The sequence below is a fragment of the Chroicocephalus ridibundus genome, chromosome 3 (genome assembly GCF_963924245.1).
Source record: "Chroicocephalus ridibundus chromosome 3, bChrRid1.1, whole genome shotgun sequence".
NCBI lineage: Eukaryota > Metazoa > Chordata > Aves > Charadriiformes > Laridae > Chroicocephalus > Chroicocephalus ridibundus.
In genome coordinates, this window is record NC_086286.1 from 7,292,628 (window position 1) to 7,319,921 (window position 27,294).

The 27,294-nt window shown below is 49.0% G+C and overlaps 1 protein-coding gene across 1 annotated transcript; it reads left to right on the forward strand.

Moving 5' to 3' along the window:
- Positions 1-1,384: 1,384 nt before the first annotated feature.
- On the forward strand, positions 1,385-9,814 carry LOC134513774 (prokineticin receptor 2). Its single transcript, XM_063330943.1, has 3 exons — positions 1,385-1,668; positions 3,197-3,874; positions 7,493-9,814. The coding sequence occupies exons 2-3, from the start codon at positions 3,384-3,386 to the stop codon at positions 8,187-8,189; spliced, it is 1,188 nt and encodes a 395-aa protein (XP_063187013.1). The 5' UTR covers positions 1,385-1,668; positions 3,197-3,383; the 3' UTR covers positions 8,190-9,814.
- Positions 9,815-27,294: the final 17,480 nt, after the last annotated feature.

Genomic DNA, 27,294 nt, shown 5'->3' on the forward strand with positions numbered 1-27,294 from the left:
TAGTATTTTCTGAGGAACAGCTTGGCACAATTACTTCAAGCACGGTGGATGAACAACTGCTGTACAGAAGCTACGTACCAAGCATGAACTGCAGATCTGGAGGGGCTGTAGTTATCAAAGCTCCAATGCCAACTTGCCTTGAGTCAATGGGGACAGTCTGTTCTGCAGCAGCTGAGGTTTTGGCCTAAAGGAATATAAATATTTGGATATCATGTTGCTTGATTAACTCACTAGAGACAGATGAACAAAGTCTTAAAGAGATCTTGCATGTTCCTAATGTAAAGTTTGCAAGAGCTCCCTTTAGTGTACTAGCTTTTCTTAAGGGACGTTTAAGGTTTATGTGATCCATTTTAGGGATCTTTTAGATGCAATTCTGATGCACACTCTAAGTTCGCTTTGCCTCTCCCTATATTTACTATATTTACATTTTTTGTGACAGAACTCAATGAGTGGATTGTATCTGATTTTCTCTTAGTGGCTTTTCACGTTTTACACTGACTGTTAAAAATAAAGCCAAGCAAATTATATGCTGTGAAATTCTTAATGCTGTCTGCTGGCTCCAGATAGTGGGGACTCTCGGGACTTCCACAGGTTTTCTGGAAGAAATGTCAAATTAGTGGCTCTTTTACCCCAGACATATTTCACATTAATAGCTTTCTCTCCTTATTTCCTTCTGCCAGAGATAAGTGTCCACTAGCCCATGAAATTTGAGTCTTGTGAGTGTGCATTGTAGGCCACATATTTTAGGTTTTCTGCAAACCTTCTACACTCTTCATGGCCTTCTACAGCCTCCTACAGTCTCATCTGCTAAGAACTAAATAACGTGTCCCAACTACACATCGTGGAAAATGTCAGCTAATGAGAATAAGACTGGAAGTGCAGAAGAGGACACAGGATCTGCTGAGCGTTCCCTTCCCTTCTGGAAAACTGGGAAGCAGGAGAAATGCTCCCTGGGGTGCGAGTGCTTCAGAGCAACAAGATGGCAGCAACAACAAAGGACGCCAAGCCCTTAGAGATTCACTGCCATTTTCTGCTCTGAGTAATTCCCTGGGAGGGCAAGGAAAGCTGTCAGGGTCCTCTGATTTACAGCTATTCAATGTTTGACGCTCTTTCTGCAGGAGCTGCTACAGCGGCAGTCCTAAAGACAATAGCTGGGGAGAGATCCACAGGGAAATGTCCCTGGGAAAGCAGCTCACCCTCCTTCCTCGCTTTCCTCTCCACTGGAAGGTTTGCATTCTCCTTCTGTGTCACATCACATCACAGCTGCCTAGCACAGACAAAACTCAAAGAGCAAGTGCAGACCGGGATTTTACACCTTCCATGCTCAGACTTGGTAGCAAAGCCACTCCGCTGATTCAGTGCATTCAGGGGGCTTAAAGAAAGGCTGTGCTCTATTGTCTCCGTATTGCACTGCCTCTTTAAAATCAGAAATGCCTGGACAGCTTCAAGGTGCCTCCCACTGAGAAAAGGCTTTAGATGCATGCATAGAGACAGTGGAGCCATCCTCCCCTGAGCTGCAGGGCAAACCTGCTTGGGAGAGAAATGATCATTCAGCCAAGTCCTCTGGCTGCTTTCAGCGATCCTTTCTCTGCTCCAGTGACAGCAGCATATTTGCAGGGGAGAACCCCAGGGTGCCCGAGACCTCCAAGAAGACGAGAGCAACTGCAGGTACAGTTAACTGATGGTGATATGTCAGTTTGTGAATGGTTGGGTTGTCTTTATTTATTTTAAAGGTGTCTTGATGTTTTGCAGGGAAACCTGTGTGAAACAGATACTGCACCTTGCTTTGACCAACATTCGGATTTTGCGTCCAAGTATTTATTTAGTACTTCTCTTAAATTAATGTTCGCATTTCTAGGCAGCTGTGGGGATGTCTTGTAAAGCAGTCAATTGTTTCAACTCTTATTTTGTTTCAAGCTTTAGCTTTTTGTTATTCTGTTGCTCTGCAACTCTCAGTTTGAAAAGCAATGTGCAGAGAGAAGTTGTACAAGAGAGTTTCTCTCACAAATTTATAAACTGTTGGTACAGTGGGGGCTCTGGGAGGTTGCAGGGAAAGAAGGGGCAACAGCTCCACTATGCAATCTGTCCTTTGCAGCCATGATGGACATTGTTTAATAGCATGTGACACCCTGAAGACCTACTGTCTCAAAGCAGAAAAAGTGTTAATGCCCCCCCCGATTCTCTTCTGGGTTGCGGGGGGGACCGTCCTAGAGAGCTGGAAGTCTGTGGCAGATGTGGCATGGGAATATGCAAGAAGGCAGCTCTCTGAGTGTTTTGATACAGACTAGAGGCAAAATTAGGATATAGACTAGATCTTTTTTCTCAGTGTGGAAAAAAATTATTTTTTAACAGTTGCTACATTCGGCAGTACAAAGAGGGGAACCTGCTCCTCCTTGCCTTCAAAAATACAAGGCGCTTTGTCTTGCTTAAGGAAGATTTCCCCCTTCACCTGAAGAAGGTGCCAAACAGGCTGTTTGTGGAAGCACTCTCCCTGTGAATGGCAGATCTGCCTTCACAGGTAAGCCCTGCAAACTGGTTCATGGGATAAAATATTGTCTATGCAAATTGGCAGACCTTCCCTGGTTTGAGAGAAGCAATAATGGATCATGCTGGCTGAAAATTTAGTTCCCCTACTCAATTAATGTCTGCTGAAAAGGAAAGTGCTGGCTTCACTATTTTCTTGGGTCTTGGCAATTCTTAGTTAATTAAGAAATGTATTTAGAAGCCAGGACATCAGTTCTCCTTTCATTCTCACCTACCACATTGCTCTGACTGACACATCTAGCATAAAGCAAAAACTTTGTCCAAAACGCACATCAGATACTTTTCAGCAAATTGAGGTATCATGTAATTTTAGGGTTTTTTTTACCTTGCACTGGGATGACAGCACTGTGGGCTTGAAGGCTGGCAGAGGTTTAAACTGGACTTTACACTCCTCCTATATTGTCATTTCACTGTGTGCTGAAAACGAAATTTCATCATTGGTAGATAAAACTTCTGGGTGTAACAACCAGTGTATTGTGCAACTCAAGGGATTTTATGATAACAGATGCATCCTTTCACAGGGTGTTTCTTCCCACTGTGCACAGCCAGCAACAGAGCTGTGGGGCAATAAGGTGGCTATTGCTTTCCCTTGAGCACAGTAATTTGCTGTAATTTCCTCTCAGGAAGTGTTTTCCTCTTTTTGTTGCCACAGAAGGAGATAAATGAGGCTGCCGCTCTATAATATCATGGGGACAAAGACAAGGTGACTCACCGCTCAGAAGGAAACTTTGGATGAGGTCTCTTGCCTGCCACTGCTGTGCCCCGCCGCCCTGGTTAATTCTGACATGAAACCAAGGGCCAGCTGAGCCACGTGTGTCAAAAGAAGACAGACATTGGCTATGGAGAAAGCTGAACAGAACCCAAATGCTACTGTCAACATCAACTTTGCTGCAATCTATAATCTCCTCGATGGGGATTTAACCTCCTTGCGAAACTTCTCCTTCCCTTTCAATTTCAGTTATAGCGATTACGACCTGCCACTGGACAGTGAAGATGACATGACCAAAACCCGCACCTTCTTTGCAGCTAAGATTGTGATTGGGGTGGCTCTGGTTGGCATCATGTTGGTCTGTGGGATTGGCAACTTCATCTTCATTGCTGCTCTCGCCCGCTACAAGAAGCTGCGAAACCTCACCAACCTGCTGATTGCCAACCTAGCCATCTCAGACTTCATTGTGGCCATCGTGTGTTGCCCCTTTGAGATGGATTATTATGTTGTGCGGCAGCTGTCCTGGGAGCACGGCCACGTCCTCTGTGCCTCAGTCAACTACCTACGGACCGTCTCCCTTTATGTTTCTACCAACGCTCTCCTGGCTATAGCTGTTGACAGGTAAGTGGGGTGCTATCACTGCAGAAGGAGATGGCCAGAGCTTCTGGGATTGGCTGTACAGATTTCTAGGTTTTTAACATGTTCAGCTTTTCTGTAGGATCTGATGTCAAAGTAGGTATCTTTTTCATAAAAATCTAATCACATGAGGTCACAACATTACCCCAGAGAAAACTCAGTGGAAATATCTTCATTGACCTTTTGAGGTGCAAAGAATTTTGATTTATTAAAATAGTTTCTTTTTTCATAAAAATATGCCTCATTCAAGTGTAGGAGAGGATTTATGAAATAAGGGAAAGAGGAGAAAGAGAGAGACAAATCAGAAACACCCAGAGACAATGGTGTTCATCAGCACTATATAATCCTGATCCAAACTGTACAACTGCAAGGAACCTTCACTACCGGCCTAGACAGATTTACTGAGTCTAACCTTTCCTATAAACAATGAAGTAAATACTCTTCAGCGAGAGAAATAGTTGACTGTAGATACAGAATTTGACAGGTGAGTTTATGGCACCTGTATTTATAGCACTATCCAGAAAGTGATAAAATGCTAGCTAAAACCCCAGTTTAGCAGAGATTTTCCTACAGACTTCATAATGGGGTAAGCAGAACATAATGATATCCACCCGCTACACTACCTGCTTTATGCTGCAATCCAGAGATATTTCTATGCCTGCGTCTCGCTTCAGGAATTTTAACAATATAATTTAATTGTATTCTTTCTTATGACTCCTGTTCTCTTAGCCTCGTGCACCATGGACTCTGACGGACCCAAGCGCTGAGGATCAGCTTCATGCTGACATAAGTCTGACATGACTGACTCACAGAAAGCCAGAAACCCACAGAGTAAACTCTTTACAGAAAGGCCATCACAACAAGTCATCTTTTATGTACAAACACAATGTATATCTCTGTATATCCTCTGCATATACACACTGTATGATTCCCATGCCCCTTCCCTTTTTTCCAATTTCTCTCTTGTGCCATTTTATGGTCTAGTCTAGTGCTGCATAGTTTTTGGTACCTGATCCAAAAGACAGCTCAGGAGCACTTAGCCCTGCTGATGGTTGTACAGATACAGCTTGTGCATGGCTGATGCAGTTGTTACTGACGTCAAAAGAAGTCTGTGGAAAGACTCTTGGGAAGTTCAGAGATGTTTTGCCTGGTGTGGGAGAAAGGACAATCAGCTTCTGTGAAACAAATCCTTAATAATTGTCTAACAAAATAACCTTTGAACAGCAGGAGAGGACTCAGAGTTAAGCTCCTTAACACTATCATGTATGCATTATTATTTTGTGTTGCTTATCTTTTTCAACATCTAAAAAATTATCTTGGAAAGCTCTGCTAGTGCATCCCAGGACGGTTAAGTAACCTGGCTCATTGAGCTCTTATGCCTGGTAAGAAATCAGAAGATTTCTAGCATATCTTCCCACGCACCTTTAAAATCAATCCTGGAAATTATTAATCACTGACGTTTGTTGTAAGAACACCCTGTTCTGCTTTCACCGCATTATTTTATTTTTTGGTGAGCTTTTGACTTGGTAAACAGAGAGAAACCTTATTCATTTAACGATCAACCATTCCGTGTTGGTTATGTCATGTGGGTCATTGACTTCGGTCTCTAAAATGAACAGGTTCCTAATAAAAGTCTTCCCATGCTTAGATCATTTAAAAGGGCTCACATGTGTAGAGAGGGTAAGCCTGTCCCACAGGACTTCCCTTGGGTAGGGGTCTCAGTCATCTTCCTTGATCTCTATTCATTTTAAATATTTAAGGCCACATCTATGCTAGAAAATAATGCAATGTGAAAGGAGAGGAGCTGAAGAGTAAGAGTTCATGCTAGGGTCCAATGTCCATGCTGTAAATATTTTTTGGGGTTTAGCTTTAGCTGGGTCCCCTGGACCGAACAGCCATGGTCACTTGGTGTGTTTTATGTACACTTTTGGAGCACATCTTCTAGGGAAGTTTCATCTGCACTCAGTTCACGTGGTCCAGGACTACCCCGCAGTAACAGCCCAAATGTGGCAAGCAATGACAATCAAGAAAGTCACCACAAAAGCTCCATCTTGACCCTTTTGTAGAGATTTACCCCATCCAGCCAAATGTTCTGCTGGGTGGATAGGCACACTTACGAATGCATACACATACATTTTCCCACAATCTTGTTTCCACAGGACCCTATCTAAAAATATTCATTTATCAGCTCCACAATGAGGCTGAGTAATTCTGCTGTCCCTTGACACCTAGCCTGCACTATGAAGAGCGATGAACAATTCATCTGCTTCCAAGATCTGGCTGATGAAAAGAGCCACTGGCTTTCCATTTTATTTTACAATGAATATATCCTGTGGATGGTATCTATATATAGAATATACACAGATAGAAAAGCCTCTGAATGAATGAGAAATTCCACTTTTTGAAACAATCCTTTATGTTAAATACAATTGTACTGGGAGGTCTGGAGTATCTCTGATAAAAATCTCCTTCTGGCAGAAATATCCTAATCTTTGTAAGACAGTGTACTCTAATGTAAGCTCTTCTTACATCTATAGCTTGTTAAAAAACCAATCAAAAAACCCCAGAGTGAATGCCATTTGGTCCTACCCCCTTTTTAACTGAATCAAGGACAATTGATGGATCTTGCAAGTAATGTACTGCCATTCCTCTACGCTTCTTTGTGAAACACTGCAGTACACATTGCAGCTTTACAGTCATTAGGAGTGCAAATACCTAATTCAAGCTTTATGGATTGACATATTACTTAATACAACATATTTAAGATTAATTAGCAATAGTGACTGACAGCAGACGAAATAAAAATTTGCACGGGCAGCAAATGGATACACAATCCTTTGTTGGTGACTTGAATACATTCTCCCCTGTAATCATTCATTAGCATCAACTTCAGCTCTTTGCAACCCATGTAATAACCAAGAAAATAACACCACCACTGTTACGTGTATTTGACCTCTTGGTAAAAAAAGGATATTTAAATAGTTCTCCACCTAGAGAAAACATTTTTGTGTTTCTACATGTTTGTCTCTTTACCTGAACCAGTAGAGTACTGCGTGTTTCAGACTCTCACTTGAACATGAGTTTTCCAAAGAATTTCCAGATGCTGTATCACAGCACGTCCTGAATGTGACATCACCTGTGTATTATCCTGCAAATATATTTCTCAGTAAAAGGAATATTCCCTCTCTTTCTCCTCTTCCAGTCTTTCCATAACTGGCAGGCATGTGATCTCTGCTAAAAATTTTGTGATATAGGTTACATTTTCAGTTTGATCTTGTTAACGTGTGGGACTTTAAAACTGAGGTCTTAAAACCATCCTCAGACACCCTAACGTACGCTCAGATTTTCAGATTCTCAAGTACCCACTGTCCTAATAAACCCTTCAGTCACTCACTACAGAGTTTCTGCCTAGATTTAGGAACTTGGCTCTAGGCTGCTACTTTGGAAAATTTTCTTAACTCTCCTCAGAAACAAATATGTCAGTCTCCCTTTTTAAGAATGACAGCAATTTCCTTCTGCCTAATTCTGTCCACTTGTATTTTGAAGGGTGTTCTGACTAATAGTGTTTTCAGACTTCATTTTGAATGTATTTGTCTGTTCTAGGTATCTGGCCATTGTCCACCCACTGAAACCACGCATGAATTATCAAACAGCAACCTTCCTAATAGCCTTGGTCTGGATCATCTCTATACTTGTAGCTATCCCATCTGCATACTTTGCCACAGAAACGGTGCTATTTATAGTGAAAAACCAGGAGAAAATTTTCTGTGGTCAAATTTGGCCAGTTGACCAGCAGATGTACTACAAATCATACTTCCTCTTCATCTTTGGCATTGAATTTGTTGCACCCGTGATTACGATGACCTTGTGTTATGCCAGGATCTCTCGGGAGCTTTGGTTTAAAACTGTACCAGGATTTCAGACGGAACAGATCAGAAAGAGGCTTCGATGCCGAAGAAAAACTGTTATGGTACTGATGTGCATCCTGACTGCCTATGTTCTCTGCTGGGCACCTTTCTACGGCTTCACAATTGTCCGTGACTTTTTCCCCACCATCTTTGTGAAAGAAAAGCATTATCTTACTGCTTTTTACATAGTTGAATGCATTGCTATGAGTAACAGCATGATAAACACCATGTGTTTTGTAACTGTAAAAAATAACACCATGAAGTATTTCAAGAAGATCATGTTGCTCAGATGGAGATCAACATATAATGGAAGCAAATCGAGCACAGATTTAGACCTGAGAACAAGTGCAATGGCAGTTACAGAAGAGGTAGACTGCATAAAACTGAAATAAATTTTCTGCAGTTCTGATCTCACGTATTTTGGAGAGGGCCTAAAGAGGAAATAATACTCCTCAGAGCTCCTCAGAAGCTTCCTCTTGTGTGTGGGAATACCCACCATTGGTGAGAGCCCTTGAAAAGCAGCCTACTATGCATTTCCACCAGAAGTCTTTTCACTGGACTGCTGTATAACCCCGTAACTCCAACTGATGCTGTGCTCCAGTTCACCCATCTCTAAATTTGGGATGTAGACACTCATTTTAGAGTTGTTTTAAAATTAAGGTGAACAAAAAGGTCTACGAATGCATTAAATGCATATTACAATGATGGAAGAGTTGGTTGCTGATCTTAGCAATGATGCCTCTTTGTTTCTTCTTAAGAGAAATCTCTTAACCCCTTTGAGCTTATCATTCGTACCTTTAAGCTATTTGGTGCTCTTTTCCTTCTGCTTACAAGAGGAACGATGGCAAAAAAGCCCATGTTGCTTCATGTCACTGTGTCATCTCAGTTTACCCCCTCATGACAAAGCTCCTTGGAGTCTACAAACCACCAGCTTTCTATTGTCCAATGTGCAGCATGCTCTTATGAAAGGCACGTTCTCTACAAAGCTAAATACTGTTTCACAGTCTAGTAAAAACCTGAAGCCTCTTCCTCTGATACTTGTTTAAGAATATTTTATCGGCATTCCATGCTGTAGTTTTATGCAGTGTTACTCTGTTTATTATGTATTTGGAAGTGGCACAGCTACATATTGAAGGGACCTTTTCCCTATTCTCACCTCCAGGCACCCTAGGGCCAGCTTCTGCTGCCTTGAGACACTGCGCTCTTAACAGAATGAATCACAAAATCGTAGAATTGGGCAACAAGATCTCCAGACTGTCTAGTCCACTCCTCTGCTCAAGCAGGGTTAGCTAGAACAGGTTCCCCAGGATTGCGTCCAGCTGGGCTTTGACTCCAGGGATGGAGCCTCCCTGGACAACCTATGCCAGTGTTCAACAGCCTTCACAGTAAAGAAGTGTTTTCTTCTGTTCAGATGGAATTTCATGTGTTTCAACTTCTTTTTCAGTGGGACCCATATAAAAGAATAGCATGTTAGTGTGAAACAATCCACCCTGCTGAACCTGGCCTAGACATCTTATCAAGTCAGTGTACACCTTCAAAACAATGTGCAAGTAAGGTCAAAATAGCACAGAGATCTTGAGACGATCTCTCCTTCTGCAAGCAATGGAGACAGACTCTAGGCTTCAGCAAGTCAGTCACTGGTTGATTTGAGTAGCTCATTGTCTGGTCAAAGGTGAGGCAACAACTCAAGATGAATTCTGCATTGCCTCCTCCAGTGCTGTTTTTACTATTCTGATTTTGTGCAACTCCAGGACAGGTGTTTCTTAACTAATAATCATGATAAAGCAGGTGACAGTGGCACTAATATCTACTCATTTAAACTACACATAAGATGTCATAGACTTTTGTGTATCGAAATCAAGTCTTTTCTATTGTGATGACAAATGCTTCCTGTTTTAAAGTACATGGTACTGCCTACTTTTGGAGTAAATGGCTTTTGTAAATAATTTGTCTATTCGTGAATTTAAAGTAAGAAGCAAATCCTACTAATAAAACAATAAACATGGAGTCAATTTCAGCATTGTGAATTACTTTTTACATTTTTCCCTTAGCCATAATTTTCCTACCCAAGTGACTCGTGAATTACCCCACTTCTGCTAGAGAAAACCACCAGGATGACCAATTAAATTTAATGGCAAAAGGATACTTAGATCCATTAAAGTGCTCAAATCCTCTTTCATTAGCTGCTCTTAAAAAATACATGTTGGAGAGGCTGTCATAATTTGCTCTGTTAGGCAAAACAATTACTGAAATCATTCTTCAAATGACATTTTTGAATAGGATAAGTACTAAATCCATTTGCTTCCCAGCCTGCCAAAGAAATTTAAAGGACCAGAGTTGCAGTATTTCATCATCAAGAGGCTTAATCTTGTAATTTCTCCTTGGTTTCTTCTGAAACTATGCACCCATATTTATCTCCTGAAACCTGTACTAGTTATTAGGGATTAGCTAGCAATACTACCTGCTATTAGTGTTCTGATACTCCTTCCATCTATTTTTCCTACACTTTTCTTGGTGCAACAAAGCCAAACTGATGGTTTTCCACACCTGGAAATCCACCTCAGGCTGAGTCATTTTAAAACAAGCTCAACCACCACCAAGCAATACAATACGAAGTGAAAACTGGGGGAAAGACTTGCTTTAAAATTCTGGAAATCACTTTGAGAGCTTCAAGAGAGCTCTTCTGGTCCAGCCTGCCCAGTGTTCTCAGCCATCACTGCATTCTCGTTCCTGAGAAGGGTGATAAAGCAGCAGTTGCCACAGCTTCTATTGCAGATTTAGGGTTTGGGGTCTGCAACATTGCTGTATTTTGACATTTTGACGTCTTCTCAGCAGCAAAGCAGTGCTTCAGTCTGAACCACTGGATAGGGCAGGAGGAAAAGCTGTGCTTTGCCTTTAACTGCATTTGTTGTGAGCAGCATGCCCAGGAAGAGGATGTCCCCTGTTCACTGATCAGAGCAGCCAAGCAGCCACACTGCCCTTAGCTTGTGCCTGCACCAACTCTGAACACCCCAAAGCTGATCACAGCCTTCACTTTCAGGGACAAATATCATCTCCTAAACTGAGCTCCAGCAACCAAGGGCCCAGGGCAGCAAGCCCAAAGGCCTTGCATGGGGACAGAAATCCCATGGAGCTTTTTTGTCCCCACAGAACACATTTTACCAAGGCACTGACAGGGTATGGCCCCCTCCATCGGCCAGGACCTGCCTGCCATCCATGACTGCACTTAAAAGGAGAATCTAAAAGACTCTTGAAGTCACTTAAAAACTCCATTTAAGTGCAGAAGTGTGCAGCGGGGACAGGCCCTGGCCCAAGTGGTTCCTCCAGGCAGGGGGGAGAAGGTAGGCCACGGTCCTACCAGAGCAGCCGAGGAGGGGGCCAGACCCCATGCATTCCCTATAGGTTAACTGCTTTGTGCAGAAAAAAATAACAGAAAGGCTTTTTAGTACCCATACAACTAGGGCTAGGGAGGGTGGGTGCCAACAGGTGCTTTGGAGATGGGTGCTCCCTTGGCACCCTGTCAGGTGGGGGGTACACTGCTGCCTCCTGACCAGCCCCTCCCTGCAGAAACACTTTCTCACCTACACTGAATGGCAAGATTTAGTGAGGGAATTAAATATAGTCTGCACTTACCTGGAGCTCTGCTTGAAAGAGCCATGAAAGCACAAGCTGGGAGGAAGGCAGCACCTGTCACAGAGCAGAAGCAGCCCCTTCCAGCACAAGCTCTTACCCACTGGAAGGCAGTAAAAACTGTGGCAAGACCTCTGTGGCTGCCAGCTGCCCACTATTAGCTCCAGCAGCACAGCAGCTATAAGGAGTTCACCATGCAGGAACTGTGGGATGTGTCAAGGATGAGGAGCGAGTTGGGGTGAGGCATCCTCCTTAGAGCTGTTAGCAGGGTTTAGATAACCATACAGTGAATAAACCAGATGCCACCACATCTCACAGTTGTGGCCTGCTCCAGTTTTTTATTGCCAAAAGCACATATTCCTGTTCAGCTGTCCTCCTGTGCCACAGCTCCCAAAACCATAGGCTCACTTTCTTCTGCGGTAGCTCCTCCAGGGATAACTGAAGGTGAAATCCGGTCACTGTTTCTTCACACTGTCTCTCTGAAAAACAAAAAAAAAACAGGTGTAACTGCAAAGTAAAATGGTGACCCTGAACAGCTTAGAGAGAGGATTAAGAGAAGAAAAAATTATTCTCAGCATGGGCACTGATAAAAAAGTATGTATTTTAATAAAGCAATATCAGGAAAAAAAAATCCAATCATTGTCCCTCTTCCAAAGGAGGATGACCTGCAGGAACCCAGGCCAGAGTGGCTCACAACAGCCAGGGCATGAAATTTTCCCGAAGACTGACTCACTCGGGAGCTCAGACATAACTGTGCTCCTTCTCTTTCAGCCTTTCAGCTTTTCCTGTGCAACAGCACCCTCCAGCGGCAGCCTCTGCAGCGCAGCATCACACGCCCACTGCACAGCCCTGAAAACTGTGCCAGGTCAGCCGCCTCGGTGACAGGGCCACGAAGATATTCCCAGGATTCCCATGCCTCCAACAAGCAGCAACAATTTTTTCAGCTTTCGGCACTCGGGCAGCTAAGCACTTACCAATACTTCTGGTGTCTGCATTCTCCCTTGCTCCGTGTGTCAGCAGGGCTGTGACCCTGGCTGGGTGCTGGGGCTACCCCTTTACACAGACTTAGTATCACCTGTGCTGAAAAAACCCCACACCTTAAGCAGAAAAAAGCAGAAGTGAGAGAAGACAGACACTACTCCCTCGGACTCGCCAGAGATACTGTTCTCTATCATGCTCTCTTAGGATTCTGTTCTACGGACTCCACCCTAACACATGTTGCTAAGAAAAGCCCCCAAACCACAGATGAGACAGGGATCACTGCAGCTTTCAAAGGGACTTTACGAGCACCATCCAGAACAAGAGAACAAAAGACAAAACCTGATATAAAACTACCACAAGAATCATGAATACTTTAAGAACCAACAGTGAGCACAAAGTCACCTCCCTCAAAACCAGGACTGGGTAAAACTGAAAGAAAAGAAGCCACAAAGACTGTAATCTTGTCCAGAAAAAGACATCCCTGAGCTCAAAAGACCATTGAGGAACATAAAAACCCCATGAAAATTCATTCACCTGCTCATCTGCGTGTTCCAGGAGAAAAAACATGGAAGGAAACACACGGAAAACACACATCACAGGAAGCCCATTGAGGCACAGCAATAAAATCTGCACTTGTGGCACTGCGAAAAAGCCAAATGCTAATGCTGTCCAAAAAAACGCCGGAGACAGGCTGCTCTGGGACAGTGCCACAATGGCTTCCTCCAGCTTGGCGCTGCTATGAACCCCTGCAGGATCGTGCAACAATGGGGCTCCTCCGGGGCAGCATGATGAAGGGCTCCACTGCAGCACAGCAACGATGGGATCCTCTCCAGGACCGCACGGTGAAGGGCGGGGCAACACGACCAAGGGCTCCTCTGGGGCGGCATGGCAAAGGGCCTCCAGAGCGGCAAAACAATGGGCTCCTCCGAAAAAACACAATCAGTGGCTCCTCCGGCACAGCGCGATGAACGGCTCCTCCGGGACATCACCACAAAGGGCTCCTAAGGTGCCCTGTGGCACTGTGACAGGCTCCTAAGGGATGCCACAGCAAAAAAGGCTCCTCTGGGGAGGTGCAGCAAAAGGTTCCTCTCAGCTGGCGTGACGATGGGCTCCTCCGCATCAGCCCAATGATGGGCTGGTCCAGGGCAGCACAAGAAATAAAAGATAACCTACAAGTAACACCAGGAAGATATACCATACAATACAAGCAATATACTACATTACAAGCAATACCATACATACCATACACACCATACACAGAAAAAATAAATACCATACCGGAGACAATGTCAGCTACATAAAAGTCTACTAATATAGAAAACACGTTAATAATGATATCATGTCGTGCCAGACATACAAAACAACAGAAGAAGTACCATACAATACCACAGAATCCACACAAGAGGTACAATACATAAAACACAAGAAATATAATACAGACCATACACACGATACACTGGACAACTTAATCTCAGTGCGATACAAAACACTACACCTACAATTCCAGCCTGTACAATACAAAGCAACACTCACAAGAAAACACTTAACGCAACAACACAATGTCATAAAATATGTACCATACAATACAGACTAGGCAATAAGTACCATACAACACAAAATAAAAGAGTAAAGATACGATACAATGCAGACCATACAACGGAATAAATACAACACAGGGAACACACCACATACAATACAGTCCAAACCATACGCAACACACGTTACACAAAATACAACACAATGCATACAACAAATACATCAGAATAACTAAAATACAGACTCTGAAAGACAGACAAAAAAATACAATACCATACCTTATATAAAACACAATACATACAATCAAAAATACAACACATACAAACTGCACGATACATAAGACATTAGGGAAAAAAACACAACTCAAAACCACGCTTTGTCACTTACAGAATGGCCAGCCTCAAAAATAGCAGACGTCTGAATAGTGCTTGAACGCTCAAAGAGCCAGGAGGGAAAACTGTGGCTTGTTCTAAAGCTCTCTGGGAACTGCTTGCATGGCCCCACAGACCTTGGGCTCCAGGCTTTCCGGGCACTTTCAGCCCCAAACAAGCCTTTCTTGCTAGCTCCATGGCTGGCCTCCAAAATTTCCATACGCCTGGAGATTGCTATCATGCCCAAGGAGCCAGGAGGGAAAACTGTGGATTCTTCTAAAGCTCTTAGGAAACCGCTTCCATGACCTCATGACCTCATGGCTCCAGGGTTTCCTGGCGCCTTCAGGTGCAAAGCACACTTTCTCACTTGTACCAGGGCAAGATTCAAGAATAGCAAACGTCCGAAGAGTACTACCGTACGCAAAGAGGCAGGAGGGAAAACTGTGGCTTGTTGTAAAGCTCTCTGCAAAGCGCTTCCATGGCCTGACAGACCTAGGGGCTGCGGGCTTTCCTGGCGCCTTCAGCCACAAAACTTGGCGCAGCTCCAGCCTCCAAAATTTCCATATGTCTGGAGACTGCTCCCATGCCCAAAAAGCCAGGAGGGAAAACTATGCCTTGTTCTAAAGCTCTTTGGGAACCGCTTGCATGGCCCCACAGACCTTTATATCCAGGCTTTCCAGGCACCTTCAGGCCCAAACAACCCTTTCTTGCTAGCTCCATGGCCTGCCTCCAAAATTCCCGTATATCTAGGGATTGCTCCTGTACCCAAGGAGCAAGGAGGGAAAACTGTCACTTGTTCTAAAGCTCTCTGTGAACCGCTTGCATAGCCCCAGAGACCTTGGATATGAGGGCTTTCCTGGTGCCTTCAGCCTAAAAATGAGCGTTTCTCAGTTCCCCGAGGGCCACCCTGCAAAATTTCCATATGTCTGGAGATAGCTCCCACACCCGAAGAGCCAGGAGGGGAAACTGTGTCTTGTTATAAAGCTCTCTGGGAACTGCTTGCAGGCCCCAGAGACCTTGCGATTGTGGGATTTCATGAGGCCTTCAGCCTTAAAAAGAGCCTTTCTCAGTTCCCCGAGGACTGCCCTCCAAAGTTTCCATATGTCTGGAAATTGGTCCCACACCCAAAGAGCCCGGAGGGAAAACTGTGGCTTTTTGTAAAGCTCTTCGGGTACCGCTTCCATGGCCCCACAGACCTTGGGATTGTAGGGTTTCCAGGCACCTTCAGACTCAAACAAGCCTTTATCAATCGCTCCAGGGCCGGCCACCAAAATTTCTATATGTGCAGATATTGCTCCCACACCCAAAGAGTAAGGAGGGGAAACGGTGGTTTGTTCTAAAGCTATTTGGGTACCGCTTGCATGGCCCCACAGAGCCCGCAGTTGCAGGCTTTCCTGGCGCCTTCAGCCTCAAAACCACCCCTTTCTCAGTTCCCGAAACCCGCCCTCCGGAATTTCCGTATGTCCAGAGATTGCTCCCACGCTCAAGGAGCCAGGAGGGGAAACTGTGGCTTGTTCTAAAGCTCTATGGGAACAGATTGTACGGCCGAACAGACCTAGGGGCTCCAGGCTTTCAAGGCACCTTCAGCCCCAAACAAGCCTTTATCAATCCCCCCATGGCCGGACAACAAAATTTCAATATGTCTAGATATTGCTCCCACGCCAAAAGAGCCAGGAGGGGAAATAGTGCTACGTTATAAAGCCCTTTGGGTACAGCTTACATGGCCCCAAAGAGCTTGCGGTTGTGGGCTTTCCTGGTGCCTTCAGCCCCAAAACCACGCTTTCTGAGTTCCCCCAGTCCGCCCTCTGAAATTTCCATATATCCGGAGATAGCATGCATGCCCAAAGAGCCAGGAGGGAAAACTGCCTTGATCTAAAGCTCTCTGGAAACCACTTGCATGGCCCCACAGACCTCTGGGCCATGCAAGCGGTTCCCAAAGAGCTTTAAAACAGTCAACAGATTTCCCTCCAGGCACTATGGTCATGTGAGCTGTCCCCAGACATATGGAAATTTTGGAGGCTGGATCGGCACCAAGAGGGAAAGGGTGGTTTTGACGCAGAAGGCGCCAGGAAAGCCCGCAGCCCCAAGGTCTGTGGGGCCATGCAGGCGGTTCCCAAAGAGCTTTGGAAGAAGCCACAGTTTTCCCTCTGGGTTCTTTGGGCATGGTAGGAATCTCCAGACATATGGAAATTGTGGAGGCTGGGGCGGCACCAAGTGGGAAAGGGTGGATTTAAGGCTGAAGGCAGCAGGAAAGTCCGCAGCGCAAAGGGCTGTGGCGCCATGCAAGTGGTTCCCAAAGTGCTTTAGAAGAAGCAACAGTTTTCCCTCCTGGCTCTTTGGGCGTGGGAGCAATCTTGAGACATATGGAAATTGTGGAGTCTGGCGCGGCATGAAGTGGGAAAAGGTGGATTTTGGGCTGAAGGCGCCAGCAAAGCCCGCAGCCCCAAGCTCTGTGGGGCCATGCAAGCGGTTCCCAAAGAGCTTTAGAAGAAGCCACAGTTTTTCCTCCGGACTCTTTGGTTGTGGGAGCAAACTCCAGACATATGGAAATTTTGGCGGCTGGCGCGTCGCCAAGTGGGAAAGGGTGTTTTTGAGGCTGACGGCGGCAGTATAGCACGCAGCCTCAAGTTCTGTAGGGCCATGCAAGTGGTTCCCAAAGAGTTTTAGAAGAAGCCATAGTTTTCCCTCCTGGCTCTTTGGGCGTGGGAGCAAACTCCAGACATATGGAAATTTTGGCGGCTGGTGCGGTACCAAGAGGGAAAGCGTGATTTTGAGGCTGAAGGCGCCAGCAAAGCCCACAGCCTTAAAGTCTGTGGGGCCATGCAAGCAGTTCCCAAAGAACTGTAGAAGAAGCCACAGTTTTCCTTCCTGGGTCTTTGGGTGTGGGAGCAATCTGCAGACATATGGACATTTTTGAGGCCAGCGCTGCACCAAGTGGGAAAGGGTGGTTTTGAGGCTGAAGGCGCCAGGAAAGCCCGCAGCTTAAAGGTCTGTGGGGCCATGCAAGCGGTTCCCAAGGAGCTTCAGAAGAAGAAGCCACAGTTTTCCCTACGGGCAATTTGGGCATGTGAGCAATCTCCAGACATATGGAAATTTTGGAGGCTGGCGTGCCGCAGAGTGGGAAAGGGTGGTTTTGAGGCTGAAGGCGCCAGGAAAGCCCGCAGCCCCAAGGTCTGTGGGGCCATGCAAGCGGTTCCCAAAGAGCTTTAGAAGAAGCCAAAGTTTTCCCTCCGCACTCTTTGGGTGTGGGATTAATTGGCAGACATATGGAAATTTTGAAGGCTGTCGCGGCGCAGAGTGGGAAAGCGTGGTTTTGAGGTTGAAGGCAGCAGGAAAGACCGCAGCACCAAGGTTTTTGGGCCATGCAAGCTGTTCCCAAAGAGATTTAGAAAAAGGCACTGTTTCCCCTCCTGGCTGTTTGGGGGTGGGAGCTATCTCCAGACATATGGCCATTTTTGTGCCTGGCGCGGCGCCAAGTGGGAAAGGGTGGTTTTGAGGCTGAAGGCAGCAGAAAAGCCTGCAGCCCCCAGGTGTGTGGGGCTACAGAAGCGGTTCGCAAAGAGCTGTAGAACAAGGCATAATTTTCCCTGCTGGCTCTTTGGGCGTGGGACCCATCTCCAGCCGTATGGCCATTTTTGTGCCTGGCGCGGCGCCAAGTGGGAAAGGGTGGTTTTGAGGCTGAAGGCAGCAGGAAAACCACAGCCCCAAGGTCTGTGGGACCATGTAAGCGGTTCCCAAAGGGCTTTAGAAGAAGGCATAGTTTTCCCTGCTGGCTCTTTGGGCGTGGGACCAATCTCCAGGGATGTGGCCATTTTTGTGCCTGGCGTGGCGCCAAGTGGGAAAGGGTGGTTTTGAGGCTGAAGGCAGCAGGAAAGCCTGCAGCCCCCAGGTGTGTGGGGCTACGCAAGCGGTTCCCAAAGAGCTTTAGAAGAAGGCATAGTTTTCCCTGCTGGCTCTTTGGGTGTGGGACCAATCTCCAGGGATGTGGCCATTGTTGTGCCTGGCGTGCAACCAAATAGAAAAGTGTGGTTTTGAAGCTGAAAGAGCCAGGAAACCTCACAGCCCCAAGCTCTGTGGGGCCATGCAATCGGTTCCCAAAGAACTTTAGAAGAAGCCACAGTTTTCCCTGCTGGCTCTTTAGGTGTGGGAGCAATCTGCAGATATATGGACATTTTTGAGGCCAGTGCTGCACCAAGTGGGAAAGGGTGGTTTTGAGGCTGAAGGCGCCAGAAAAGCCCGCAGCTTAAAGGTCTGTGGGGCCATGCAAGCGGTTCGCAAGGACCTTCAGAAGAAGAAGCCACAGATTTCCCTACGGGCAATTTGGGCATGTGAGCAATCTCCAGACATATGGAAATTTTGGAGGCTGGCGTGCCGCAGAGTGGGAAAGGGTGGTTTTGAGGCTGAAGGCGCCATAAAGGCCCGCAACCCCAAGGTCTGTGGGGCCATGCAAGCGGTTACCAAAGAGGTTTAGAAGAAGCCACAGTTTTCCCTCCTGGCTCTTTGGGCGTGGGACCAATCTCCAGACATGTGGCAATTTTGTGCCTGGTGCGGCGCCCAGTGTAAAGGGTGGTTTTGAAGCTGAAGGCAGCAGGAAAGCCTGCAGCCCCCAGGTCTGTGGGGCTACGCAAGCGGTTCCCAAAGAGCTTTAGAAGAAGGCATAGTTTTCCCTGCTGGCTCTTTGGGCGTGGGACCAATCTCCAGGGATGTGGCCATTTTTGTGCCTGGCGCGGCGCCAAGTGGGAAAGGGTGGTTTTGAGGCTGAAGGCAGCAGGAAAGCCTGCAGCCCCCAGGTCTGTGGGGCTACGCAAGCGGTTCCCAAAGAGCTTTAGAACAAGGCATATTTTTCCCTGCTGGCTCTTTGGGCGTGGGACCAACCTCCAGACATATGGCCATTTTTGTGCCTGCGTGGCGCCAAGTGGGAAAGGGTGGTTTTGAGGCTGAAGGCAGCAGGAAAGCCTGCAGCCCCCAGGTCTGTGGGGTTATGCAAGCGGTTCCCAAAGAGAATTAGAAGAAGGCATAGTTTTCCCTGCTGGCTCTTTGGGAGTGGGACCAATCTCCAGGGATGTGGCCATTCTTGTGCCTGGCGCGGCGTCAAGTGGGAAAGGGTGGTTTTGAGGCTGAAGGCAGCAGGAAAGCCTGCAGCCCGCAGGTCTGTGAGGCTACGCAAGCGATTCTCAAAGGGCTTTAAAACAAGGCATAGTTTTCCCTGCTGGCTCTTTGGGCGTGGGACCAATCTCCAGACATATGGCCATTTTTGCGCCTGGCACGGCGCCAAGTGGGAAAGGGTGGTTTTGAGGCTGAAGGCAGCAGGAAAGCCTGCAGCCCCCAGGTCTGTGGGGCTACGCAAGCGGTTCCCAAAGAGCTTTAGAACAAGGCATAGTTTTCCCTGCTGGCTCTTTGGGCGTGGGACCAATCTCCAGACATATGGCCATTTTTGTGCCTGGTGTGGCGCCAAGTGGGAAAGGGTGGTTTTGAGGCTGAAGGCAGCAGGAAAGCCTGCAGCCCCCAGGTGTGTGGGGCTACGCAAGCGGTTCCCAAAGAGCTTTAGAACAAGGCATAATTTTCCCTGCTGGCTCTTTGGGAGTGGGACCAATCTCCAGGGATGTGGCCATTTTTGTGCCTGGCACGGCGCCAAGTGGGAAAGGGTGGTTTTGAGGCTGAAGGCAGCAGGAAAGCCTGCAGCCCGCAGGTGTGTGGGGCTACGCAAGCGGTTCCCAAAGGGCTTTAGAACAAGGCATAGTTTTCCCTGCTGGCTCTTTGAGCGTGGGGCCAATCTCCAGGGATGTGGCCATTTTTGTGGCTGGCGCGGCGCCAAGTGGGAAAGGGTGGTTTTGAGGCTGAAGGCAGCAGGAAAGCCTGCAGCCCCCACGTGTGTGGGGCTACACAAGCGGTTCTCAAAGGGCTTTAGAAGAAGGCATAGTTTTCCCTGCTGGCTCTTTGGGCGTGGGACCAATCTCCAGGGATGTGGCCATTTTTGTGCCTGGCGCGGCGCCAAGTGGGAAAGGGTGGTTTTGAGGCTGAAGGCAGCAGGAAAGCCTGCAGCCCCCAGGTGTGTGGGGCTACGCAAGCGGTTCCCAAAGAGCTTTAGAACAAGGCATATTTTTCCCTGCTGGCTCTTTGGGCGTGGGACCAACCTCCAGACATATGGCCATTTTTGTGCCTGCGTGGCACCAAGTGGGAAAGGGTGGTTTTGAGGCTGAAGGCAGCAGGAAAGCCTGCAGCCCCCAGGTCTGTGGGGTTATGCAAGCGGTTCCCAAAGAGAATTAGAAGAAGGCATAGTTTTCCCTGCTGGCTCTTTGGGAGTGGGACCAATCTCCAGGGATGTGGCCATTCTTGTGCCTGGCGCGGCGTCAAGTGGGAAAGGGTGGTTTTGAGGCTGAAGGCAGCAGGAAAGCCTGCAGCCCGCAGGTCTGTGAGGCTACGCAAGCGATTCTCAAAGGGCTTTAAAACAAGGCATAGTTTTCCCTGCTGGCTCTTTGGGCGTGGGACCAATCTCCAGACATATGGCCATTTTTGCGCCTGGTGTGGCGCCAAGTGGGAAAGGGTGGTTTTGAGGCTGAAGGCAGCAGGAAAGCCTGCAGCCCCCAGGTGTGTGGGGCTACGCAAGCGGTTCCCAAAGAGCTTTAGAACAAGGCATAATTTTCCCTGCTGGCTCTTTGGGAGTGGGACCAATCTCCAGGGATGTGGCCATTTTTGTGCCTGGCGCGGCGCCAAGTGGGAAAGGGTGGTTTTGAGGCTGAAGGCAGCAGGAAAGCCTGCAGCCCCCACGTGTGTGGGGCTACACAAGCGGTTCTCAAAGGGCTTTAGAAGAAGGCATAGTTTTCCCTGCTGGCTCTTTGGGCGTGGGACCAATCTCCAGGGATGTGGCCATTTTTGTGCCTGGCGCGGTGCCAAGTGGGAAAGGGTGGTTTTGAGGCTGAAGGCAGCAGGAAAGCCTGCAGCCCCCAGGTCTGTGGGGCTACGCAAGCGGTTCCCAAAGAGCTTTAGAACAAGGCATATTTTTCCCTGCTGGCTCTTTGGGCGTGGGACCAACCTCCAGACATATGGCCATTTTTGTGCCTGCGTGGCGCCAAGTGGGAAAGGGTGGTTTTGAGGCTGAAGGCAGCAGGAAAGCCTGCAGCCCCCAGGTCTGTGGGGTTATGCAAGCGGTTCCCAAAGAGAATTAGAAGAAGGCATAGTTTTCCCTGCTGGCTCTTTGGGAGTGGGACCAATCTCCAGGGATGTGGCCATTCTTGTGCCTGGCGCGGCGTCAAGTGGGAAAGGGTGGTTTTGAGGCTGAAGGCAGCAGGAAAGCCTTCAGCCCGCAGGTCTGTGAGGCTACGCAAGCGATTCTCAAAGGGCTTTAAAACAAGGCATAGTTTTCCCTGCTGGCTCTTTGGGCGTGGGACCAATCTCCAGACATATGGCCATTTTTGCGCCTGGCACGGCGCCAAGTGGGAAAGGGTGGTTTTGAGGCTGAAGGCAGCAGGAAAGCCTGCAGCCCCCAGGTCTGTGGGGCTACGCAAGAGGTTCCCAAAGAGCTTTAGAACAAGGCATAGTTTTCCCTGCTGGCTCTTTGGGCGTGGGACCAATCTCCAGACATATGGCCATTTTTGTGCCTGGCGTGGCGCCAAGTGGGAAAGGGTGGTTTTGAGGCTGAAGGCAGCAGGAAAGCCTGCAGCCCCCAGGTGTGTGGGGCTACGCAAGCGGTTCCCAAAGAGCTTTAGAACAAGGCATAATTTTCCCTGCTGGCTCTTTGGGCGTGGGACCAATCTCCAGGGATGTGGCCATTTTTGTGCCTGGCGCGGCGCCAAGTGGGAAAGGGTGGTTTTGAGGCTGAAGGCAGCAGGAAAGCCTGCAGCCCGCAGGTGTGTGGGGCTACGCAAGCGGTTCCCAAAGGGCTTTAGAACAAGGCATAGTTTTCCCTGCTGGCTCTTTGAGCGTGGGGCCAATCTCCAGGGATGTGGCCATTTTTGTGCCTGGCGCGGCGCCAAGTGGGAAAGGGTGGTTTTGAGGCTGAAGGCAGCAGGAAAGCCTGCAGCCCCCACGTGTGTGGGGCTACACAAGCGGTTCTCAAAGGGCTTTAGAAGAAGGCATAGTTTTCCCTGCTGGCTCTTTGGGCGTGGGACCAATCTCCAGGGATGTGGCCATTTTTGTGCCTGGCGCGGCGCCCAGTGTAAAGGGTGGTTTTGAGGCTGAAGGCAGCAGGAAAGCCTGCAGCCCCCAGGTGTGTGGGGCTACGCAAGCGGTTCCCAAAGAGCTTTAGAACAAGGCATATTTTTCCCTGCTGGCTCTTTGGGCGTGGGACCAACCTCCAGACATATGGCCATTTTTGTGCCTGCGTGGCACCAAGTGGGAAAGGGTGGTTTTGAGGCTGAAGGCAGCAGGAAAGCCTGCAGCCCCCAGGTCTGTGGGGTTATGCAAGCGGTTCCCAAAGAGAATTAGAAGAAGGCATAGTTTTCCCTGCTGGCTCTTTGGGAGTGGGACCAATCTCCAGGGATGTGGCCATTCTTGTGCCTGGCGCGGCGTCAAGTGGGAAAGGGTGGTTTTGAGGCTGAAGGCAGCAGGAAAGCCTGCAGCCCGCAGGTCTGTGAGGCTACGCAAGCGATTCTCAAAGGGCTTTAAAACAAGGCATAGTTTTCCCTGCTGGCTCTTTGGGCGTGGGACCAACCTCCAGACATATGGCCATTTTTGTGCCTGCGTGGCACCAAGTGGGAAAGGGTGGTTTTGAGGCTGAAGGCAGCAGGAAAGCCTGCAGCCCCCAGGTCTGTGGGGTTATGCAAGCGGTTCCCAAAGAGAATTAGAAGAAGGCATAGTTTTCCCTGCTGGCTCTTTGGGAGTGGGACCAATCTCCAGGGATGTGGCCATTCTTGTGCCTGGCGCGGCGTCAAGTGGGAAAGGGTGGTTTTGAGGCTGAAGGCAGCAGGAAAGCCTGCAGCCCGCAGGTCTGTGAGGCTACGCAAGCGATTCTCAAAGGGCTTTAAAACAAGGCATAGTTTTCCCTGCTGGCTCTTTGGGCGTGGGACCAATCTCCAGACATATGGCCATTTTTGTGCCTGGTGTGGCGCCAAGTGGGAAAGGGTGGTTTTGAGGCTGAAGGCAGCAGGAAAGCCTGCAGCCCCCAGGTGTGTGGGGCTACGCAAGCGGTTCCCAAAGAGCTTTAGAACAAGGCATAATTTTCCCTGCTGGCTCTTTGGGAGTGGGACCAATCTCCAGGGATGTGGCCATTTTTGTGCCTGGCGCGGCGCCAAGTGGGAAAGGGTGGTTTTGAGGCTGAAGGCAGCAGGAAAGCCTGCAGCCCGCAGGTGTGTGGGGCTACGCAAGCGGTTCCCAAAGGGCTTTAGAACAAGGCATAGTTTTCCCTGCTGGCTCTTTGAGCGTGGGGCCAATCTCCAGGGATGTGGCCATTTTTGTGGCTGGCGCGGCGCCAAGTGGGAAAGGGTGGTTTTGAGGCTGAAGGCAGCAGGAAAGCCTGCAGCCCCCACGTGTGTGGGGCTACACAAGCGGTTCTCAAAGGGCTTTAGAAGAAGGCATAGTTTTCCCTGCTGGCTCTTTGGGCGTGGGACCAATCTCCAGGGATGTGGCCATTTTTGTGCCTGGCGCGGCGCCAAGTGGGAAAGGGTGGTTTTGAGGCTGAAGGCAGCAGGAAAGCCTGCAGCCCCCAGGTCTGTGGGGCTACGCAAGCGGTTCCCAAAGAGCTTTAGAACAAGGCATATTTTTCCCTGCTGGCTCTTTGGGCGTGGGACCAACCTCCAGACATATGGCCATTTTTGTGCCTGCGTGGCGCCAAGTGGGAAAGGGTGGTTTTGAGGCTGAAGGCAGCAGGAAAGCCTGCAGCCCCCAGGTCTGTGGGGTTATGCAAGCGGTTCCCAAAGAGCTTTAGAACAAGGCATAATTTTCCCTGCTGGCTCTTTGGGCGTGGGACCAATCTCCAGGGATGTGGCCATTTTTGTGCCTGGCGCGGCGCCAAGTGGGAAAGGGTGGTTTTGAGGCTGAAGGCAGCAGGAAAGCCTGCAGCCCGCAGGTGTGTGGGGCTACGCAAGCGGTTCCCAAAGGGCTTTAGAACAAGGCATAGTTTTCCCTGCTGGCTCTTTGAGCGTGGGGCCAATCTCCAGGGATGTGGCCATTTTTGTGCCTGGCGCGGCGCCAAGTGGGAAAGGGTGGTTTTGAGGCTGAAGGCAGCAGGAAAGCCTGCAGCCCCCACGTGTGTGGGGCTACACAAGCGGTTCTCAAAGGGCTTTAGAACAAGGCATAGTTTTCCCTGCTGGCTCTTTGGGTGTGGGACCAATCTCCAGGGATGTGGCCATTGTTGTGCCTGGCGTGCAACCACATAGAAAAGTGTGGTTTTGAAGCTGAAAGAGCCAGGAAACCTCACAGCCCCAAGCTCTGTGGGGCCATGCAATCGGTTCACAAAGAACTTTAGAAGAAGCCACAGTTTTCCCTGCTGGCTCTTTAGGTGTGGGAGCAATCTGCAGATATATGGACATTCTTGAGGCCAGTGCTGCACCAAGTGGGAAAGGGTGGTTTTGAGGCTGAAGGCGCCATAAAAGCCTGCAACCCCAAGGTCTGTGGGGCCATGCAAGCGGTTCCCAAAGAGGTTTAGAAGAAGCCACAGTTTTCCCTCCTGGCTCTTTGGGCGTGGGACCAATCTCCAGACATGTGGCCATTTTTGTGCCTGGTGCGGCGCCCAGTGTAAAGGGTGGTTTTGAGGCTGAAGGCAGCAGGAAAGCCTGCAGCCCCCAGGTGTATGGGACTACGCAAGCGGTTCCCAAAGAGCTTTAGAAGAAGGCATAGTTTTCCCTGCTGGCTCTTTGAGCGTGGGACCAATCTCCAGGGATGTGGCCATTTTTGTGCCTGGCGCGGCGCCAAGTGGGAAAGGGTGGTTTTGAGGCTGAAGGCAGCAGGAAAGCCTGCAGCCCGCAGGTCTGTGGGGTTATGCAAGTGGTTCCCAAAGAGAATTAGAAGAAGGCATAGTTTTCCCTGCTGGCTCTTTGGGAGTGGGACCAATCTCCAGGGATGTGGCCATTTTTGAGCCTGGCGCGGCGTCAAGTGGGAAAGGGTGGTTTTGAGGCTGAAGGCAGCAGGAAAGCCTGCAGCCCGCAGGTCTGTGGGGCTACGCAACGGTTCCCAAAGAGCTTTAGAAGAAGGCATAGTTTTCCCTGCTGGCTCTTTGGGCGTGGCACCAATCTCCAGGGATGTGGCCATTTTTGTGCCTGGCGTGGCGCCAAGTGGGAAAGGGTGGTTTTGAGGCTGAAGGCAGCAGGAAAGCCTGCAGCCCCCAGGTGTGTGGGGCTACGCAAGCGGTTCCCAAAGAGCTTTAGAAGAAGGCATATTTTTCCCTGCTGGCTCTTTGGGCGTGGGACCAATCTCCAGACATATGGCCATTTTTGTGCCTGGCGGGGCGCCAAGTGGGAAAGGGTGGTTTTGAGGCTGAAGGCAGCAGGAAAGCATGCAGCCCCCAGGTGTGTGGGGCTATGCAAGCGGTTCCGAAAGAGCTTTAGAAGAAGGCATAGTTTTCCCTGCTGGCTCTTTGGGCGTGGGACCAATCTCCAGACATGTGGCCATTTTTGTGCCTGGCGCGGCGTCAAGTGGGAAAGGGTGGTTTTGAGGCTGAAGGCAGCAGGAAAGCCTGCAGCCCCCAGGTGTGTGGGGCTACACAAGCGGTTCTCAAAGGGCTTTATAACAAGGCATAGTTTTCCCTGCTGGCTCTTTGGGCGTGGGACCAATCTCCAGACATATGGCCATGTTTGCGGCTGGCACGGCACCAAGTGGGAAAGGGTGGTTTTGAGGCTGAAGGCAGCAGGAAAGCCTGCAGCCCCCAGGTCTGTGGGGCTACGCAAGCGGTTCCGAAAGAGCTTTAGAACAAGGCATAGTTTTCCCTGCTGGCTCTTTGGGCGTCTGACCAATCTCCAGGGATGTGGCCATTTTTGTGCCTGGCGTGGCGCCAAGTGGGAAAGGGTGGTTTTGAGGCTGAAGGCAGCAGGAAAGCCTGCAGCCCCCAGGTCTGTGGGGCTACGCAAGCGGTTCCCAAAGAGCTTTAGAAGAAGGCATAGTTTTCCCTGCTGGCTCTTTGGGCGTGGCACCAATCTCCAGACATACGGCCATTTTTGCGCCTGGCGCGGCGCCAAGTGGGAAAGGGTGGTTTTGAGGCTGAAGGCAGCAGGAAAGCCTGCAGCCCGCAGGTGTGTGGGGCTACGCAAGCGGTTCCCAAAGAGCTTTAGAAGAAGGCATAGTTTTCCCTGCTGGCTCTTTGGGCGTGGGACCAATCTCCAGGGATGTGGCCATTTTTGTGCCTGGCGCGGCGCCAAGTGGGAAAGGGTGGTTTTGAGGCTGAAGGCACCAGGAAAGCCTGCAGCCCGCAGGTCTGTGGGGCTACGCAAGCGGTTCCCAAAGAGCTTTAGAAGAAGGCATAGTTTTCCCTGCTGGCTCTTTGGGCGTGGGACCAATCTCCAGGGATGTGGCCATTTTTGTGGCTGGCGCGGCGCCAAGTGGGAAAGGGTGGTTTTGAGGCTGAAGGCAGCAGGAAAGCCTGCAGCCCGCAGGTGTGTCGGGCTACGCAAGCGGTTCCCAAAGAGCTTTAGAAGAAGGCATAGTTTTCCCTGCTGGCTCTTTGGGCGTGGGACCAATCTCCAGGGATGTGGCCATTTTTGTGCCTGGCGCGGCGTCAAGTGGGAAAGGGTGGTTTTGAGGCTGAAGGCAGCAGGAAAGCCTGCAGCCCGCAGGTCTGTGGGGCTACGCAACGGTTCCCAAAGAGCTTTAGAAGAAGGCATAGTTTTCCCTGCTGGCTCTTTGGGCGTGGCACCAATCTCCAGACATACGGCCATTTTTGCGCCTGGCGCGGCGCCAAGTGGGGAGGGTGGTTTTGAGGCTGAAGGCAGCAGGAAAGCCTGCAGCCCGCAGGTGTGTGGGGCTACGCAAGAGGTTCCCAAAGAGCTTTAGAAGAAGGCATAGTTTTCCCTGCTGGCTCTTTGGGCGTGGGACCAATCTCCAGGGATGTGGC